Genomic DNA, 21,483 nt, shown 5'->3' on the forward strand with positions numbered 1-21,483 from the left:
ACATACCTGGTACACTGTTTTAGCACTGGTAGCTCCCCTCAGGTCATCCTGTTTACTAATAATCTTCTGAAGCTAAAAGTAAATTATAAAGAATGAGCTTAAAAAAATCTCCTCTGGTTTATAAAACTATTAAATGACTTAAATTTTAATTGTTTAAGATATTCTACAGTGCTTAATTGCTTAACGCTGATTAAATTAAATTCCAAGTTAATTAAAAATTTCTTGTTCATGTTTTTCTGTATACTTTTAGATTACATTTTAGCTTTCTTTGCTTCCAAAGAAAAGAGTTTAAATACACCATTAAAAAATAATTTATAGTTTGAATCAGAGCCTGAATTATCTTTCTGTAGGCACTGCAAGATAACACAGGTTTTTAATTCTTGATCATATTTATAAATAATGTTTATATTATCAAATTTATATTCCAAATTTTGGAGTTGCACTTGACCTGAACTTTTCAAGTTTCAAATAGTCATTTGTAGTAAGCTCTCTATAAAATTATGAATTAATAACTATAGTTTTAACATTGTTTCAAAGTTTTTATTTTATCAACCACAAGTTTAAGTCAGTCTTAATACATATATGTGCCTACAACTCTGATGGTCTGGCCATGTTGTTTAAATGCCAAACACGTGCTTGCCGAAAAGACTATTTTATGGAGAACTCACACAGGACAAGCACATGGGAGGGGGGTCAGAAAAAGCTCTACAAAGATACTCTCAAAGTCTCTCTTAAGAACTTTGGAATTAATTATTAGATGTGGGAGACACTGGCACAGACAGGACTGCCCAGTATGGTATGCCCTCATCAGAGAAGGTGCTGTGATGAATGAGCAAAGCAGAATTGAAGTAGATCAAAAGAAACATGAATTGTGAAAATTTAGAGAATCCACCCCAAATGTTCACATGGTAGAGGAGTCTAAACTTGTATTGGTCTGATTAGCCACAGTCGGACACACTATGGACTTGATTCTAAAATAGTGATGTCATTTTGTTTCTCTTCAAGAACAAAGGACAACAACCAAACAATCATATGTCTAATTATATATGTATATAATTTATATACATATACATATATACATATATAAGAGCAGCATATATGAAAACCCACCTACCTTTCAGGGTCATCTGTAATAATCCTCAAATGGAGAGCAAAAAAGAACAATGGATTTATGATTAAATTAGCAGAGGGAAAACATTAGATTAAAATCAATTAGGAGAAGCTTCTTAACCTATTATTGTCTGTCTTTGGACAGTTTCCGTTTTATTAATGACTGTTTAACATTTATATTGTCATCAGAAACTATTTGTAGAACAAAAATCAAAACCAAAACCATAAAAAGGCAGTAGTACCTGGATACCTGCCATTTTATACTTTTTGTTTTTTTTCTCTTTTTGGTGCTGCTGTTTCTTCCATACATAAGAAAAACAGATTTTTAAAAAGCTTTTATTTGGTCTCGTTTTTAATATGAGAATCACTTGACCCTTCTGAATTCTTCCACTTTATTGTTTCTTTATTTAATATGATCTTCCTTTCCTTTCTTTTCCTCCTCCTGATCTCTTTGCTGTCTTTTATTGCCTGGATGGTACCCTTTCCCTGCAGACTCTTACTGGCTTCAAAATTTTTAGATATAGTTAACATTTTACTAATTTGGGTTAGTCTGTAGAAGATCAATTAGAGTTAAGAGAAATATTTTATTAATAAAACATTTTAACCAGATGCATTTTTATTAATGTCAAGTACACAAAGGGGGAAAAGAGAGTAAGCTTAAATATTTTATAAAACATTTTGAAGTATTTTAAAATAGATAAGAATTTTTTAAAATTAAATTTTGTTTATTTTTAGTTTACATCATTCATTTTCACAAGATTTTGAATTACAAATTTTCTCCTCGTCTCTCCCCCACCTACCACCCCAAAACAGCAATCCCACTATATACCCCCTCCCCCAATCTGCTCTCTCCTATATCCTCTCCCATCCCCCTCTCGACTTTCCAGTAGGGAAAGATAGATCTCTATACTCCAGTGCCTGTACAACAGATAAGAATTTTAATGGACGTATTTTTTGTTTTAATAGAGGTGCTGCTGCTAAAGGCTTTGACCATAGCACACTTAATTGAAATAGTATATAATTGGGAATGAGATTTTGATTATATTTTTTGCTCTGTCACTAACGAACCATGTAACAATGGATACATCAAAATCTCCTTGTATCCTAGTTACCTCCTCTATAAAACAGTAAAGCTGGATTAGACAATCTCTAAAGTTCTTTCAAGTGTCTATGATTCTATATGCTGGAACCAAAAAATAGTCATTAATGTATGATACTAACTTTGAAGAATGTTTCCAGGAGAATAATCCTGAGATCTGTGCTTGGTCATAAGTTATTTAATATTTTTATCAAGAGCCTAAAGGCATAAATGCTTTTAAAAAAGGCTTGAACACAAAGATAGGCAAAACAGTTCAGCCTTTTTTACTTTTATTATTGCCCCCTTGAGATGACTGACCAGTAAAAAAACAAACCACCCTTAAATTTTGAAGCAGACAAGAGACTTTATTTAAAATATTTTTGTACATATACTTGTATACTAGTAGCTCTAGTTTTATAGAGCTCTAAGTATATGAAACATTGCAACCACTGAAAAAGACCTGGATTTGCTTTACCTTGGCTATATTATCCAGAAACAAAAATGTGCAAACTGCTCCATGTTCTACCTTATGCACTATCTCCCAGGGTTGTTTAATTGCATGGCTGTTTAGGATGGTATCAAAGTCTTAGGTCAAAACTTACCTAGAGTACATAGAAAAATTCTGTTGGCTTTTCTGAAGACAGATGCCTAATTCTGTCAGCTTATTTTTAAATAAGTATAATAGTTGAGGTTAACCCCATCTCTGCTACTTTAATGATGTAGCAAAATTAATGAAACCTTTACCTACATAAAAGTCACATACAATAAAGTGAATACTATATAACTGATGCCACTTAACAGTTTATTATAGGAACTGGAGGCAACTCATTGAGCAGCATAAAGGTTTGTTTATATATTACCTTGGGATGCTAGGTAATTTTCAATTTAAAAAAAAAAGAAATTCTCTTATTCCTAGAATTTTGTTTTGTTTCATTTTAATCTTTGATTATACTTCAAATTAGGCTCATGGTAAACTGATGTAATTTGATATTTAGAAATATGTGAAAAGTAATGTGAACTTTCACTACTTTTTTATGTGCCAAGTTTTGGTTATATAAATTCAAATCAATCAACAGTTACATAAGCTTTTGAACACTTAAACTACAAAACTAATGTAGTTTTTCTATTACTGATTATAGTATATTTATCATAATAGAAATAATATTATAATATTATAATTATATAAAAAATATAATAATATTATAATAGAAAACTGATTTTCTATTACTCTTTAAATATTTTCATCCCTCTTTAAGTTCATGTAAAATTCTGTATACCTGAATTAAATAAGTATATATTAAAATCTTGTCATTTTTTAAATGTAGACAAAGTTATTTTCTGTCCTAAGTGAACAATATTTTAGAATTGTTTTTACCAGTATTGAGGGCATTTGCTGAACTGTAAAGATGTGTAACAAATTATAAATCTGATATGAATTATGTTAAGTGCTACCTCTAGCAATCTGTGCTTCCTTATTAATATAAGAAAATTAAAATAAAAAAAAGTCTTGAAGGCTTAACAAATTTGTAGAGAACACAAAGCTAGGAGGGGCAGTCAAAAAGTATTTATCAAGCACCTACTATGTGTCTGGCACTATGATAAGTGCAGGGGGATACAAAAAGAGGCAAAAGGCAGCTCCTGCCCTCAAAGAGCTCATTATCTAATGGAGGAGACAACAAGCAAACAAATATGTAAAAACAAGCTATACACAGGATAAACAGGAAATGAAAAGATTGAAGGCACTGTAATTAAAAGGGATTGAGAAATGCTTCCTGGGGAAGATGGGATTTTAGTTGAGATTTGAAGGAAACCAGGGAAGACAAGAGGTGAAGTTGAAGACAGAAATCTTGCTAAGCATGGGGAAGCCAGAGAAAATGCCCAGATCCCAAAGAGGGAGTATCTGTTGTGAAGGCCAGTGTCACTGGAATGAAGAGTACATATTGGGGAGTAAAGTGTAATAAGCCTGGAAAGGTGGGAAGGAATTAGATTGTGAAAGGCTTTGAATGCCAAACAGAGCATTTTGAATTTGTTCCTGGTGGCAGTAGGAAGCCACTGGAGTTTATTTAGTAAGGTAATGACATAATGGACTTTCGAATTAGGAGGATCACTTTGGTGGCTGAATGGAGGAAGGATTGGAGTGGGAAGAGACCGCCAGTAGGATATTACAATAATCTAGGCATGAGATGATGAAAGCCTGCACTTACTTTATGTATCTTCCTGTTGAGTCATTGTTATTCTGTCATTTTCACTACAAAGGTCATACTTCTTGGCAGATAATCCAGAAGCACAATTAGAATTGAACAACTCTATCTTTTCTTTGTGGTCAGTGATGGTCATTTCACCCAATCCAAGAAGAGGTCCATAGCCTTCTCTGAGCTTTTTTTTATTCTTCCAATATGACTAAGAAATCCTCTTTTTTGTCTTCAATTCCCTCACCACCTCGAACTCATTCTGAGGTTCAGCTCTCCTTGCACTATTTTTACAGGATTGTGTCACATTCATACTCATCCTCTGTTACCTAGCCTTGCTTCCATCTTCTGTTTATTTCTTTCAAAATCTATCTTGGTTGGTATGCCACTTTTGTATCCATAGACAATCCTATTTTTCTTCCTCACTGGCATTGTTTCCTTTCATATCTTCAGAAGTGCATTCCTGAACAATTCCTATCCATCATGGGTTATTTTCTCTGAAGCATTTTATTCCATGGTATCCTACCCATATTTCCTATGAACAAGAGTTGAAATTTGTTTTCCCCAAACCTAGGGAACAAGTCTGAATATGCCTGGATTTCCTTAATTTGTCTATCATAAAATCTAGGAAGCAGCAGTCACTTTGCCTCAGGATTCTCATCAATTTCCTCGTTACTGAGATTCAGATTCAGAATAGAATTCTCCCTTGTTGGTTCTTCTACCTTTTGAAGAATGAAATTATTACCAAGACAAGTCAAGAAATTATTAATTACTGTGCTTTAGGCCGAGACAGAGAATTCCAGGAGATGTCTCTTTAATTGAAGTCATCTATCATTACATTTTCATGACTCTGTTCCAGGTTTGTGATGTTTCCCAAACTCCTTTAATTCTTTTTTTTCCTTTTAGGTGATCTGTTGAATATTCCCATGACAAAATAATTTCTGTTTTTCCTTTCACTGACCTTCACCCAATATTCTCTGTCATGTTTCTTCCCTCTGGTCCCTAAATTTCATCACATGAGTATACCTCCTTGCCTTTTTTTTTTCTGGAGGGACAATTGGGGTTAAGTGACTTGCCCAAGGTCACATGGCTAGTAAGTGTTAAGTGTCTGAGGCCAAATTTGAACTCAGGTCCTCCTGTCTCCAGGGCCAGTGCTCTATTCACTGAGCCACCTAGCTGCCACTATGAGTATAGCTTCTTAATATACAATGATATTTCTCCCCCATTATAGCACCACCATCCTTATCTATCTTGTTTCTTTGGAATGAGGTATATTCATGCAGAGGCACTGTCCAGTTGTATATTTTATCTTATCTTTATCTTGATGATACCTCTGGATTCAAATTTGCCTCCTTGAGTTAGGACCTCTAATTTCTTGATTTCTGACTAAACTTTGTGCGTGTGTACAGGTATTTCCACAGTCTTTTTAAATATCAAATGAGATAATATATGTAAAGAACTTTGTAAATCTTAAAGTACTATGTAAAAGTTAGCTATTATAATTATTTGGTTTCCTTCACATTGCCTAGTCTAGTGCTATCACTTGCTTAATCAATAAGCATTTTATTAAGTACTTACTATGTTAAATATTGTTCTAAGTTAGAAGTTCTCAAAGTAGGTCCATGGATGCTTGAGGGGTCCTTAACACCATATTAAGGTGCTGTGAAAAATACAGAGTCCCTCTCTTAAAGGTGCTTATAATTTAACTGGATGACAGAGACACTTGAAACACATTATAGAACACTAATTGATAAACTTTGTGTTCATGACTATAAATGCAATAGGAGTCAATAAAAGGGGAAGAAGGGGCAGGTGGGCTGGATTAATAACACAAGCCTTCATTTTTGTTGTTATTCAGTCATTTCAGGCTGTTTGTGACCCCATTTGGGATTTTCTTGACTAAGACACTAGAGTGGTTTCCTTCTCTAGTTCATTTTACAGATGAAGAACTGAAGTGAACAGAGTTAAGTGATTTGCCAAGATCACAGAGCCTAGTGTCTGAAGCCACATTTGAACTCAGGCCTTTCTGACTCCAGGCCTGGAACTCTATTCACTGCTCTACCTATCTGTCCTTAAGGCTTCATGGAGGCAAAATCTGATACATGAGTGAAGAGGAATAGGCAGTAATGAAGAAGTAAGGAATCAAATGGTAAGCATAAAAGACAAAGAATAGAGATATTAGCATGGAATGTTGGAGGGGAGAAGGAAAAGGAACAGATAAAACCTAAGTGGTAAAGACAGGGTGTGCTGGGGAGTAATAAAAAAATAAAGTTAAGTTGGGAAGGGCTCTATTCTTGAAGGGTTGGTGGTAATGAACACAAGGAAAAGCATACATAATCCAAAATAAGGGCAAACACCTCCTCAAGGACTTGTCCTAACTCCCAAACAGTGATGGGAACTGTACAACTTGAGCACTGCAATCCTAGAAAGCAGGTATGGTAGTATAAGTAAATATAATAAAAACTCACTAATTCATTTGGAATTTAGAACGAGGTCAAAGTTTTCCTACTATATATAAGAAAAAGGCTGAGTAAATTAACAGTATAATTAAGATTGCAGGGAGACAACTTAAGTATATTTAAGAGAGTAAACTATTTTTAAGACAAAAAAAATCACTGCATAATTTGTTTACAATGAAAATGCTGATTACAAATGATTCTGATCTAAGTATTAACTTTATAGTTCATTACTCTATTTGAAAGTAAAAGAATTTCATTTCTTGAAAAAATATTAACTTTGGATACTTTACTTATCTAGACAACCCTTTATAATTACTGTGCTAAATGATGGTTGTTTGTTTTTTAACAGTTTTTAAAACATTTTTTATTTTTGCTTTTTGGAGGGGAGAAGGTAGGGCAATTGGGGGTAAGTAACTTGCCCAAAGTCACACGGCCAGTAAGTGTTAAGTGTCTAAGGCCACATTTGAACTCAGGTCCTCCTGACTCCAGGGCTGGTACTCTATTCACTGTACCACCTCGCCACCCCTAAATGATGTTTTATTGCAAATTCAAATCTTAAATAAGCACAATCCTATTGAAATTACTTTTATCTTAAAAGGACTTGAGTGCCTAGGGAAAATTTTGTGCATTTATATTTAAAGATCTGACAAACATGCTAGATCTTAAATTTTTAGCATTCATTCTTATAAGATTTTGAGTTCCAGATTTTGATTACTTCTTTTTAAGGGGGAAATCTTGGTCTTTAATTATTCTAAAACAAGGGATTAGCAACTTTGGAGTTTTTTTTTTCCTAAAGTGATCCCTTAATTCTATTTTTTACTAAAAGAATTAATTGTCTGGGATACACACTTTAAATTTTTAATTGAGGTTTAAAGCTAAACAAAACAGATCTGCAAAGTCAGTCACAATCTAATCTGCTGCATAACAATAATAACTTGCACATAGATGATACTTAACAAATGTTTGATGAATATACAGAATAATGCAAAAGTGAATTCTTTGGTGCTTTTTAGTTACCATTTCTTCCTTACCACCACCACCATTAAGCAACCAATGAATCCCAAACAATCAAAAACAAACAAAAAAATAAACAGGGAGAAGAAATTTTAGAAATATCTGCACCATAGTTTTTGTTTTAAAGACAAGGAATTTTGATTTATTTGACAGGACTAAAAGCCTTAATATCTTATAAACTATAATTATGGGATATTGGGGGGGAATTCATAACTTGTTTCCTGTTCTTTCTTGTGGCATTTAAAGTACTTCAGTGCATTTCTTTCAAACTCCTATTGGCAAATGATTATAAAAATTCTAATGAATGGTAGAGTAAAAAAGGATTATGTTTATTCAAATGACTTATTTTAGCTTTGCTATATCAAGGAATTTGGGGTGATAGAGCTTTTCCCCTTGTATTCCCATCTAAAGGTGTTCAGTTATTAAAAATTATTGTTTGTTGTCAACTAGGGAAGGCATTTCAAGAAGTGATAAAAGAAGTATTAAGATTAGGTTCTAGTATATTTTTAAATTGGCATATTTTGACTGTAACAGATTAGATTCTTTAATAATATTTCTCCTAATAGTAATACTGTACATAAACACAAGCATGGGTGTATAATCCTATTTGGAAAATGTGCCTAATTTCATGCCACATGGTCTATGATGACAGATTGCTAAGCAGCTCAACCTGTCACTAGCTATAGGTAAGTGGGGAGAGAAGTAAGTGGGATACACCCAACTTCAAACAAATTCTTTATGACTGGGGGAAAATACTACTATTTGGCAAAACCTTTGTTTAAACTATATACAAATCCAGTTTAACTGGAAGATTGTAGAGGGGATATAAATAAAGTTTTTATTTTTTTTCTTCTGAGTACATGATGTTATTCTGGAAGTAGAAAAGGAGAAGGTGAATTTCAATAATCTTAAAGCCCTGGAAGAAAAAATATTGCACTAAAAACATTCATATTTATTAAAAAACAAACAAACCAAAAAGCCACATAAAATAATATCCCAGGCACAATCAAATGTAGTATTTTACTAAAACAACAGGTTTTATTTCCTGCAATAAAAAAGACCACCTAGAAATTTATACTAGTAATAGACTTGCTATTAACCTATTATCTTTGGCTCTTATGCCAATAAGTATGTGTTCTGTTTATCAAGGTATGGGTTAAAGAGATTGACTAGATTTTTGTCTTTGATCCTGTTATATCACTTATTTTCATCTGATAGAAAATAATTCACAATAGTGAAAGAAATGGAAAGTTACTTTCTATTATTTGAGGTCATATAATTGGAAACTTTGATAAGATGTATGAATCAACATAATTTCTAATTATGGCTGTCAGAAAATGTAATTATTTCAAAAAGTAGCAAACTAAAGATATTTTACTTCAAGGGCAATTTCACTAGTTGAGATAATAAAATAAGGACTACTAAAAGTGCTATCCACTATGATTTATGAATCTGGTATACAGCAATCCTTCTTAGTATTTAGACTCCTTATTTATTTATTTATTCTGTTTACTTATTTATTTTGTAATATTCATAGGTAGGAAAGGTCAGAAGCAAGGTAGGGTGAATAATTTATTGCATTCAAATTCTGACAGGGTAAGGAAAAGGCAATAAAAAGAAACATTCCAAATATAAGGACCTACTTACATTGAGGGTTCCCTAATGTGAGGACTTGTGATTAGATATATATCCACTTAGTTGTGCCCCACTTGCCATCTCTTGAACAATGTATGAAATTCCCAGGAAAAGGTAAACTCTTCGACAATGGTCAGATATGTGTCAATCTGTCTCAATTGGTCAACCTGTGTCAATCTGTGTCAATTGTGTCAACTGTCTCAATCTGCTGCTGATGATTTCAACTAATTCACACACTTGAGTTATGCTTGTGGGTTTGCCATTTGAAAAGGGGGTACTCATGAAATCCAGAGACTAGAGAGATACTGAGGTTGGATACACAGAAAAGAGGAGCTGCACAAGATATAGACTCAGTTCCCTGGAGAGAGGCCTGGGTAGCCACGTGGCCCTTCCAGAGAACCATGTGGCTAGAGTGATGCAGAGGCAACAGGGAAGCAGCAGAGTTTTGAGAAGTTCCTAGTTTATACTTGGAACTGTAGTAATATAAGCTAGTTGGAAAAGAATGGCAGAGAAATCGAAGAGCTCTTACTATAGAAGATCACAGAAAGGAGATGGTTCAAGCTGGGAACTGTAAGAGCCTGAACTGATGATCAATGAGACACTGAGTCATGATGAGGAATATAACTGGACTGCCCTCTTTACTAATTTTGGGAATAATACACTGTGCAGTCTTGAGGGAAGGAGGGTTGAAACACTAATGATCTAAATTTATTTCCAATTACCTTAACCCTAGGGTAGCACTACAGTTTGGAATATTGTATGTGTCTATGGGAAAGGCTGGGCTCCCTAATGAAGGGAAAATTGTTTGACCTTCTAGAAATCCAGAGCATTTTTTAACTGAGAAAACACCATGGCTAATATTGAAATATTTTGTAGGGTTGTACATATATAATTGATATCACATTTTTTGCCTTATCAAGGAGGGTGGAGGGAATGAAGAGAGAGAATTTGGAACTCAAAATTTTAAAAAACAAATGCTAAAAATTTTGGTTTACATGTAATTGAGAAAAAAATTAAATAAAAAAGAACACTACTCAGGGCAGTACTCTAAGTTAGGGGGTCTATATAGATTTTTGGGAAAGCAAAGGCCTTCCACAGAGAAGAAAGGTGAGTTGGAATGATTGTTTGTGAGGTTGGTACAAGTCTGGTAAATAAAATCTTTCTTACATTCAATGTTTTGTTAGACTAAATACCTGAACAGTAGGTAAGAATATATTGGATTTTTTCAGGTATTTTTGGTATTTATATGACATAAAGCAAAATATTTATAATAACACTTTCTGTAGTAGCAGAGAACAAAGTTGATATCTATTGATTGGAGAATGGCTAAACAAATTGTGGTGTATAAATGTAAAGGAATATTACTATGTTGTAAGAAACAATGAATATGAAGAATATAATCATGGCAAGTAAGACTTGTATGAACAAATACAAAGTGAAATAAGAACCCTTGAAAACGATATACACAATGACTAATAACTGCATATGAAAAGAGCAAAAAAACTTCCAACCACAACAGTAACAAAAATGAGTGCTTTTTCATTACAACAATCACAGTTGACCTGAAGGATGAAAATAGAAAATGTACCTCCTTTCCTTGTTTGCAGAGATGAGTGCTATGGGTGTGAAACACTGCATAAACTGTCAGGTTGGTTTGATGTGTATGTTAGTATGTTAGAAATTCTTCCCTTCTCCATAAATCTGACAGGTATACTATTGCTTACTCTCCCAGACTGCTTATAGTATCAGCCTTTATATCTAAATTGTGAACCCATTTAGACTTTATTTTGATATATGATATAAGATATTGGTCTGTGCCCTCTTTCTATCCTACTATTTTCCAGTTTTCCCAGCAGTTTTTGTCAAATAGTGAGTTCTTATCCCAGAAGCCGGAGTCTTTGGGTTTGTCAAACAGTAGATTACTATAGTCATTGACTACTGTCTTGTGTACCTAATCTATTCCACTGATCCACCACTCTTATTTTTCAGGCAGTACCAAGTAGTTTTGATGACTGTTGCTTTATAATACAGTTTAAAATCTGATATTGGTGAGGCCACCTTCCCTAGCATTTCTTTTCATTAATTCCCTTGATATTCTGGAACTTTTTTCTTCTTCCAGATGAATTTTGTTACTATTTTTTCTAGCTCTATAAAATAATTTTTGGTATGTCAATTAATGATTGGTATGGTACTAAATAGGTAAATTAATTTAGGTAAAATTGTCATTTTTATTATATTAGCTTGGCCTAACCATGAGCAACTGATGTTTTCCCAATTACTTAGATCTGACTTTATTTGTATGAAAAGTGTTTTGTAATTGTGTTCATATAGGAGAAGAGAAGAATTTATGACCAAACAAGAGGTAGAGAGCATTACAAAATGCAAAATGGATAATTTTGATTACATAAAATTGAAGTTTTTGTACAAACAAAGCCAAGGTAACCAAGATGAGGAGGGAAGCAGAAAATTGGGAAATAATTTTTACAACCAGTGTCTCTGAAAATTCTTCATTTCTAAAATGTACAGACAACTGAGTTAAATTTACAAGAATAAAAGTCATGCCCCAATTCACAAATGGTCAAAGGCTATGAACAGGCAGTTTTCAGAGGAAGAAATGAAAGATAACTATAATCATATGAAAAAATGCTCTAAATCACTATTTATTAGAGAAATGCAAATCAAAACAACTCTTAGGTACCACATCTCACTGGTCAGATTGACTAACATGACAAAACAGAAAAATGATAAATGCTGGAGAAGATGTGGGGAAACTGGAACACAAATGCATTGTTGGTAGACTTGTGATATGATCCAACCATTCTGTCGTACAATTTGGAACTATGCCCAAAGTGCTATAAAAATGTGCATACCCTTTGACCCAGCAATACAACTTCTAGGGTGGACCTGTATGTACAAAAATATTCATAGTAGCTCTTTTTTGTGGTGGCAAAGAAGTGGAAATCAAGGGGATGGCCATCAACTGGAGAATGGCTAAACAAGTTATGGTATATGAATGTAATAAAATACTATTGTGCTATAAGAAATGAGGAGCAGACGGACTTCATAATAACCTGGAGAGACTTATATAAACTGATGCTGAGTGAGGGGAGCAGAACCAGGAGAACACTGTACACATTTACAGACACACTGTATCTGTGATGACTAACTTTGATAGAGTGGGCTCCTCTGAGCAATGCAAGGCTATAAGACAAGTCCAGAAGACTCTATGGAAAAGGTTATCCATATCCAGAGAAAGAATTACGGAGTCTGAATGCAAACTGAAGCAAACTCCTTGCTCTCTCTCTCTTTTTTGCTTTGTTTTCTTTCTTTTTCATTGTTCATTCCATTGGTTATAATTCTCCTTTACAACTTAACTAATGTTTAATGAGAAGGTATTTGTAGAACCTATACTGGATTTCATGCTGCCATGGTGGGGAGGGGGGAGGATAGAGAGGAGGAGAAAATTTGGAACTCAAAAGCTTGTGGAACTGAATGTTGTAAACTAAAAGTAAATTAAAAAAGAAATATCCCCTCCCCCTTTCCTTTATTTCTTTTTTTATATTTTGTTACAAAGTGTGACTTTTGATATGGGACAAGGGAGGGATATATTTGGAAATAAAGGTTGTATAAAAACAAAAGTCATCGAAAATTAAACTTAAACCATATAGACAAAAAAGAAGGCCTCCATTGGAAAAAATATTAAACAACATCTGGTCAAGTATAAATCCTGGGGGCAATAAACTGGAGATATCTTTTCTAGCAGACATAGAACCTTTAATGATTACTCAGAGTTTGGCCATTCAACCAGGTCCACATCTATTTAATTCTATTATTATCTAGTCCGTATTTCACCATATTTTCCCCAGTATGAGATATTTGAGCAATTTTTTGGTTAAAATTTAGGTAAACTAAATCTATAGCATTCCGTTTATCTAAGTTTAGTAAATATATTAACAATGGAAACAAGGTTAGTTAGGCCTTCCTACTAGCATTCCCTTTCCTTCTGGGTTCCTCCCTTCTATTCTACCTACACACATTTAAAGTGTATATTTGTAAGTTATACCAGTATCTAGTACAAGCTCTGACTGACTGCAGTAATCTGGAAAAGCTTTGGGGCGCAGGGCTGGAGGACAGACTCTGTCCTTTGAGGACCAGTTTAGGTCTGGAAAGGTTCATCAGCAGAACACTGGCTATATGAGTGCAAATCTTTTGGTCACAGAAATTCATGGAGACTGTAAAGAACTGGGCTTTGTGTATGTCAAGAGTTCTTCCATATTAATAAAATCAGATCCCTGAAGTACTGAGGTAAGTATACTGATGAATATGTCAAAAAGATTTTCTATAATTATGAAAAATTACTTATTACTTTCCCCTCAATCTACAAAAGCCCTTTTACTTTGACACAGAAAGCCACACTGTCATTTACCATCTAATACTAGGTAGTCTTCCAGACATTTGCAAAGGGATAATTATACTTTTTTTCCCCTAGTATTTACCTAATTTTCCTTTAAAAAATAAGATGAAGTACTATATTGAACCTTTTCCTATTCTTAGGTACTTTGCCATTTGTATGTAAGGTGGACTTTTATTATTCTTTCTTATAGTTTAATTTCCAGGATCCATGGCCAATCTCTATTTCCTAGGATCATGACTTGTAAACATCTCTACCATGCTTATATAGCATTATATAATAATAAATAATATATACATTTGTGTTTAAATTGTAAATATCCACTGCGACTGCACAGTGAGATATAACGGTGAGATAATAAAAACTTGTGAGGCTATTGCTGGCAAAATGCCTTCTTTGTCTGTTGCCCTATAAAGCAGGTGGGCACTGGTCACTGAGTGGAGAACCCCTAGGGTTGAATGCACAAGCTGAAATGCTGTGTGTGCCTTGATTGACTCCCATCAAGGCTTAGGAAGAATCTGTGTTTGCTTCAACTGGCCCCATTGAGGCCTAAGGGAATTTCAACTGACCCCATTGAGATGTAGGGGTAGCTGTCTACCCTTCTTGCTGGCCCCTGTGAAAGGGGTGATTAGGGAATGCTGTAGGAGTTGGTGCCCCCATTATCAGCAAATCCTCTTGAGAAGACTAGACTAGAATAAAGTGTGATTATTAACCCCTCAGAAGCTGTCTTCCTGTCCTTCCTGTCTGACCAGTTCAAGAGTAAAGTTGTGCTAGCAGCCCTCCTGTGTGTTTATTTGTCTTACAACATTCCTTTGTGAATTCTTAAAAATGGCTCTGTATTTACAAATGGTTCTATAATAATTTGGGCAAATTTGTTATGTATTTTCAGGTACTTATGAAGCCCTTTAAATTAGCTTCTTGGGGCAGCTACATGGCACAGTGAATAGAGCACTGGCCCTGGAGTCAGGAGGACCTGAGTTCAAATTTGGCCTCAGATACTTGACACACTTACTAGCTGTAAGACCTTGGGCAAGTCACTCAACCCCAATTGCCTTGTCTTCCTTCCTCAAAAAAAAAAATTAGCTTCTTAAGCTTGTTAAAATTCACTTATAAACATGCTTACATTTTTTTTGGTTTGGCTCCCGTCTATTTAAAATTATTGATGTCCATTTTTTAATCACCTACATTGCCCAATATATCTTCCCTAGCAGCTTCCTTCATGGCAAAGGAGGAGGAAAACAAAGCAGAAAAATTAATCAAATGATTGCAAAAGTCTGATATTTATTGCAATCTTCTACACTCACAGACCTTTACTTATATAAAGCCCTACTACATCACTGTTTGGGTTGGACTGACTCAGAATGAATGTAAACAACAATTGTTTCTGTTTCTGCCAGAAACCCTGAGGGTCTTCTCCTCCCAGATCTATTTTTTTTTTAAAGAGCCCATTCTTTGCCTCATTTTAAAATTAAGCCTTAATCACTGAAAGTATATTGCCTCAGTCAAACTGAGACCTGTTACAAACCTTAGCCTGAAAAGGCCAAGGTCCCCTACTGCATCCTGGGTCATTTCCAGTTGTCCTGATCCATATCTGGCACTGGACTCAGATGGCTCTGGAGGAGAAAGTGAGGTTTGTGACTTTGCACAGCCCTCCCTCACTTAAATCCAATCTGTTTGTAAGTCATGGCATTACCTCCCTGATGTTATGGTCCTCTTCAAGAATGAAGGACAAACAATGGCAATTTATATAAATAAGGAGTAGGTGCCTTTTCATATTTCTTCTTTAGGGATAAGCTTGGTTATTATCATGTAAGAGTACTCAATTTTAATTTTATTGCTTTTCTTTCCATTTAGATTGTTGTAGTAATTTTTATACTGTTTTCCTAGTCCTGTTTACCTCAATCAATCAATAAGCATTTATTAAACACCTATAATGTGCCAGGAATTGTGCTAAGCACTGGAAATAGAAAGGCAAAAAACAGTCCCTGCTCTCAAGAAGTTCACAGTCTAATGAAACAATATGTAAACAACTATGTCCAGGTTAAGGTGAAAATAATCAACAGAGGGAAGGCACAAGCATTAACAGAGATCAAGAAAGGATTTTTGTGGAAGGTGGGATTTTAGCTAGGATTTGGTAGAAGTTAGGGAAACCAGAGGTCAGAGATGAGGAAGTATGGGAACATTCAGTTGAAATGCAATAAGTCAGGAGAGAGAGAGTGTGTCTTGTGGGAGGAACACCAAGGAGGCAGTATTATTAGATTGAAGAGTATGTGTGTATGGTGGAATAAAAAGTGAGAAGATTGGAAAGGTAGGAGGAATCCAAGTAAAGAACGGTTTTGAATTCCAAACAGAAGTTTTAATATTATATTTGATCTTTGAGGTGATAAGAAACCATTATAGTTTGAGTAAAGGGTTGAATAAGGGTCAAATTTACACTTTAAGAAGCTAAATGGAGGATGGTCTGTAGTAAGGGAAGACTGGAAGCAGGGAGATCAACTAGGAGGCTACTGCAATAGTCTAGGCATTATGTGATAAATGTCTACACCAGGGTAGTGATAGTGTCAGAGAAAAGAAAGAGAAATATATGAGAGATGTTACACAGCTAAAATTGATAGGATTTGGCAACAGATTAGATATGGGGAGGGGGCAGGGTGAGAGTGTGAGAAGCCTGGGAGGATGGTGGTACCTTCAACAGTAAGGGGAAAGTTAGGAAGAGGACAGGGTTTGGAGTGGTAGTGTGGAGAATGAGTTCAGTTTTGGACATGTTTAGTTTAAGATGGCTTATGGGACAGTCAGTTTGAATTGTCTCACAGGCAGTTGGAGATGTGAGTCTGGAGTCTTCTCTGTATTTGCCATATTCATTGTTCTTTAAGTTTACAACCACTTTTCTAAGGTTATCTTCCACTTTATTTGATTGCTAAATTTTAATAATGAGGATTCTTGATACATTTATTATCCATTCAGTAAGCATAATTTTATTTTTCATGGACAGACAAAAAGTCAACACTAACATGAAAGAATACTTTAGAATATCATTTTTAGTTCTTATGAGCAAATCTGAAATAACTTAAAATAACCTGAAGCAACTTACCTTAAAGAATTCCTTTTTATCAACAGTCTCATCTCCATCTATATCCAGCATCTTAAAAGCAACATGAAATCCAGTGTGGGGTTCTGTAATAATATGTGAAAAAATGTTTTTATAAATCTTAATGTGATGAGAATTATTTTCAGGCACAGTTCGTCAAATCAGAAATTAGTTACTTGAACCATAATAGTTAGGGATAGAGATTGTGGACCTATGGTTTCAATGGTATAGGGAAGTCCCAGATGAAGAAACTCACTCTATTAAAGGATGTTCTCTATAACTTATAGTCTCATAGGATTGTCTAGAGCAGAGGTGTCAATGCAAAGCTCCAAAGAAGGCCCAAACTAGATTAAAATGTAATTGGGAAATGCTTTACAAGATAAATAAAAATATAATTGTTAATTTATGGTTTTCTAAGTTAATATGTAGCCCACCAGGGATCTATTTCTATTTGAATTTGACACCACTGACCTAGAAGACTGAAATTAAATGACTTGCCCAGGATCACATAGTCAGTATGTGTCAGAAGTGGGAATTGAACCTAAGTCTTCCTGACTGAGGCTGTCTACTGACTATGCCATTCTGTCTCAAGGATTCTCATTTCTTCTCATGCTAAAAATTCTTTGAAAGCTGATCTTTTGGTGGCTTGTGTCAGGACTGACTCTTCTTTTTTTCTTCTCTCTGTCTCTTTCTCTCCCTACTTTTCTCTCTTTCTCTCTCCTCCCTTTCTCCTCCCTCCATCTCTCTATCTCCCTCTCCAAATGTATTTAAGAAATCCAGTGGATTTCTGTTTCTCTATTCTTAAAGTTTCAAATCACCTTTTATGTGGGAATGACTAGATAAGATTTCTACACCTTACTTTTATACCAAAATTTTTTTGTACTGTTAATTCATTAGTCAAATGAAAGCAATAGAAGGTTAACTAAATTTTGATAAGGGCTACAGGATGGAAAGGGTCTGGCGTCTGGGGAGAGGGGTAAGAATGGGAAACCCTCAGTTACAGGTAAATGCCTTGCCTAAAGTCACAAAGTGATGAAACAGAAAAGAACGTGAGTAGCCTGGCTTTTGGTCTGTTAATTTTTCTCTTGGCACATGCTAACACATTCTACTTTCTACCCACAAAAAAGATTTTTACTCATTTATGGTTCATTTAACAAAAAAATTTCAAGATTATTTAATTTACTTTTTTTTTTTTTTGCTCTAGCTGGGGATTAGAAAGACAACTCTACCAATTATCTCTGTTCCTTGACTGTTCTACTGACTAATCTCTATGATCACATTCTTTTTCTTAGATAAGGGCTTTTTTATATAAAACACTCATAGGTAGCATAGTTGAGACCTAAGTTCTGGACCCTAAAGTCCAAATCTAATCCTCTGTCAACCATACTGTGCAGCATTTAATCGCCTATCTCAATTGAAACATGGATATGTGCTTCACTAAATAATCAATTTTTAACTTTTATACATACTTTTGCCCAGATTATATTAATCTGACACAGAATCCATTTGAATTTGATAATGGAATCTTAAATTTCTGTCCAAATATCTAGTTTTGAGGAAAGGATAAAGCATTCATTTAGTGTTTACTATACTGTGCTAAGTACTGAAGATATAAAGGAAGGCAAAAATCATAGTCCCTTCCCTCAAAGAGATCACATTCTAATTAGGGAGACGACATACAAATAACTATTCACATACAACAAAATATAAAAAGTAAAGGTAATTTCAGAGGTAAGGCCCTACTAGTGCCTAAAACAGTGCCTGACAAAGTATATTTGCAACAAATATTTGTTACTGCTGATGGCATCTTCATATTTTGATGAACAAAGAAAGCCATATTATCTTTGTGGGTACAAAGGAAGTTGCAGTATACTTACTGGTGATAACTGTCAGCAAAAATAGATATTCAGTATATGAAATCAATCCTGGAAAAGCAACAGAAAATATTAAGTGAGAACTAGATGTTCACATAATTAAAAGAACATAATTGGAAAACTAATTGTAAAATCTCAATGATTTTCTTTTAAAATATTTTCATTTTGGTATTGGAACACTTATAATAATATTCAAGGACAGGATTAATGCCTTTAATATCATAGACCAATCATTTTATATCATTAATACTTTATGTGATAGGAGACAGAGGCAGATTGCAGATTAGGGGCAGTCATCAGCTGAACTCTCTCAACATTCCCCTCTAAACAACTTTAAAATAACACCTCAAATTTTGGAGCAGCAGAGACAACAAAAAGTCAGGGTGAGATATTTTTCTGGCCTATGAGAATTTAAGTGGTAGGCAGGAGAAGGGGTGAAGGTCCATCCAGAGCTCATACACAGCCTGAGCAGCTTTAGGATCTCTCAGTCCAGAGACAGTAAGAGCACTGGACAACTGGTCAGAAAGAGGTTACAGGGAACTCTTTGCTAGTACTGGGTAGTCTCTTGTTACTATTCTGGCAACTCTATTGTTCACATGTGATTCTGGGTTATAGTTCCAGAATAAAGAGGAGCACTGGTTGTTGGTTACAAGGGAGCAGGCACCTTGGTCACAATTGCAAGGCAAAGAGGAACACTAGTGTGCAGCTGGAGGGGCCCCTCCTTGGTAAAGACAAGCACACAGACAAGGAGAGCAGTGACCATACCTCTCCCAGGATCACACCACCTTGGAAACAGCAAAAACTTGCAGACCTGCTCCCTCCTACACACCTCCTTCCCCCCAAAAAAATCCTAGCTCTGAAAACAGCATGGTAGAGTCTGAAGTTTGGGACTGTGCCTCCTAGGTGAGCAAAGTTCAACTTTAATATGAAGTTCAAAGTCAATAAAGAGACTAGAAAAATGAGCAAATAACAAAAAAAGAATTTGACCATAAAAAGCTACTATGGTGGCAGGGAAGCCCAAGACACAAACTCAGAAGAAGACAACAACATGAAAACAGCTTTTAAAAAAGTTTAAAAGAAAAATGCTAATTGGATCCAAGCCCAAAAAGAATTCCTGGAAGAGTTAAAGAAAGAGATAGAGTGGTAGAAGGAAAACTGGGAAAAGAAATGAGAGTAATGTAAGAAATTATGAAAAGAAAACTAACAGCTTGTAAAAGAGGCACAAAAAATACTGAAGAAAATAATGACCGTAAAACCAAAACTGGCCTAATGGTAAAAGAGACACAAAAATTCACTGAAGAAAAGAACTCCTTAAAAAGCAGAATTGGCCAAATGGAAAAAAGGTACAAAATCTTACTGAAGAAAATAATTCCTTAAAAATTAGAATCGGGAAAGTGGAAGCTGTTTCCATGTGAAAAGTGTCTCCACGAGACATCAAGAAACAATAAAACAAATGAAAAAATAGAAGAGAATATTAAATATCTCATTGGAAAAACAACTGACCTGGAAAATAGATCAAGTAGATATAATTTAAGAATTATTGCACTACCTGAAGGCCATGATCAAAGAAAGAGCCCAGACATCATATTTCAAGAAATTATAAAGGAAAACTACCCAAATATCTTAGATCCAGAGAGTAAAATCGATATTGAAGGAATTACTTCCTGAAAAATATCCCCAAATTAAAATTCTCAGAAATACTGTGGACAAATCCCAGAAATCTAAGATCAAAGAGAAAGTACTTAAAGGAGCCAGAAGCACACAATTCAAATATCATGGAGTCACACAAGATTTAGTCACTTCCATATTAAAGGAGTGGAAGACTTGGAATATGACATTCCAGAAGGCAAAGGAGCTAGGATTAAAACCAAGAACAACCTATCCAGAAAGACTGAATGTAATTCTTATGGGAAAAAAGTGAATATTTAATGAAATAGAGGACTTTCAAGAATTTCTGATGACAAGAGCAGAGCTGAATAGAGAAACTGACATTCAAACATAAGGTTCAAAAGAAGCATAAAAAAGTAAACATGAAAGAATGAATATAAGGGACTCAATAAAGTTAAACTTTTTACATTTCTATATGGGAAGATAATGCATATAACTCCTAAGAACTTTGTCATTATTAGGGCAGTTAAAAGGAGTTTACATAGAGGGCATGGTTATGAGTCATTTATGTTGAAATTATCTCCCTCCAAAAAATGAAGAGGGAGAGAAATAAGGATACATTGGAAGAAGGGGGAAGGGAGAGGTACAATGGGGAAAAGTATCTCACATAAAAGAGGCAGGCAAAGAAGAGCTTTTACAATGATGGGGGAGAGGTAGGAGGAAATGGGTGGTAGCAGCAGACAATGCTTGAACCTCATTCATAGGAATTGGTTCAAAGACAGAAGAACATGCACAATCAGTTGTGTATAGAAATGTAATTTACTCAATAGGGAAATAGGAAAGGAAGGGGATAAGACAAAGGGTTGGATGATTAAAGAGAGGGCAGATTAAAAGAAGAAGTACTAGTCAAACAGACTTTACAGACTTTTAAGGAGGGACAGGATGGAGAGAGAGAGAGAGAGAGAGAGACAGAGAGAGAGAGAGAGAGAGAGAGAGAGAGAGAGAGAGAGAGAGAGA

General features: G+C 34.8%; 1 protein-coding gene across 3 annotated transcripts in view; it reads right to left on the reverse strand.

Moving 5' to 3' along the window:
* Positions 1-21,483, reverse strand: part of MICU2 (mitochondrial calcium uptake 2) — a 201,140-nt gene that overhangs the window by 32,416 nt on the left and 147,241 nt on the right. For all 3 annotated transcript variants that reach the window (XM_069080876.1, XM_069080875.1, XM_069080874.1), the window contains exons 5-7: positions 18,862-18,909; positions 16,988-17,070; positions 7-72 (exon numbers count right to left, since the gene is read on the reverse strand). In XM_069080876.1, the coding sequence (XP_068936977.1) occupies positions 7-72; positions 16,988-17,070; positions 18,862-18,909 (197 nt within the window). The remainder of the gene's footprint in view (positions 1-6; positions 73-16,987; positions 17,071-18,861; positions 18,910-21,483) is intronic.

This window comes from Petaurus breviceps, unplaced genomic scaffold (genome assembly GCF_028583685.1).
Source record: "Petaurus breviceps papuanus isolate PSGF00001 unplaced genomic scaffold, PetGlider_PUasm1.0 91133, whole genome shotgun sequence".
NCBI classification, from domain to species: Eukaryota; Metazoa; Chordata; class Mammalia; order Diprotodontia; family Petauridae; genus Petaurus; species Petaurus breviceps.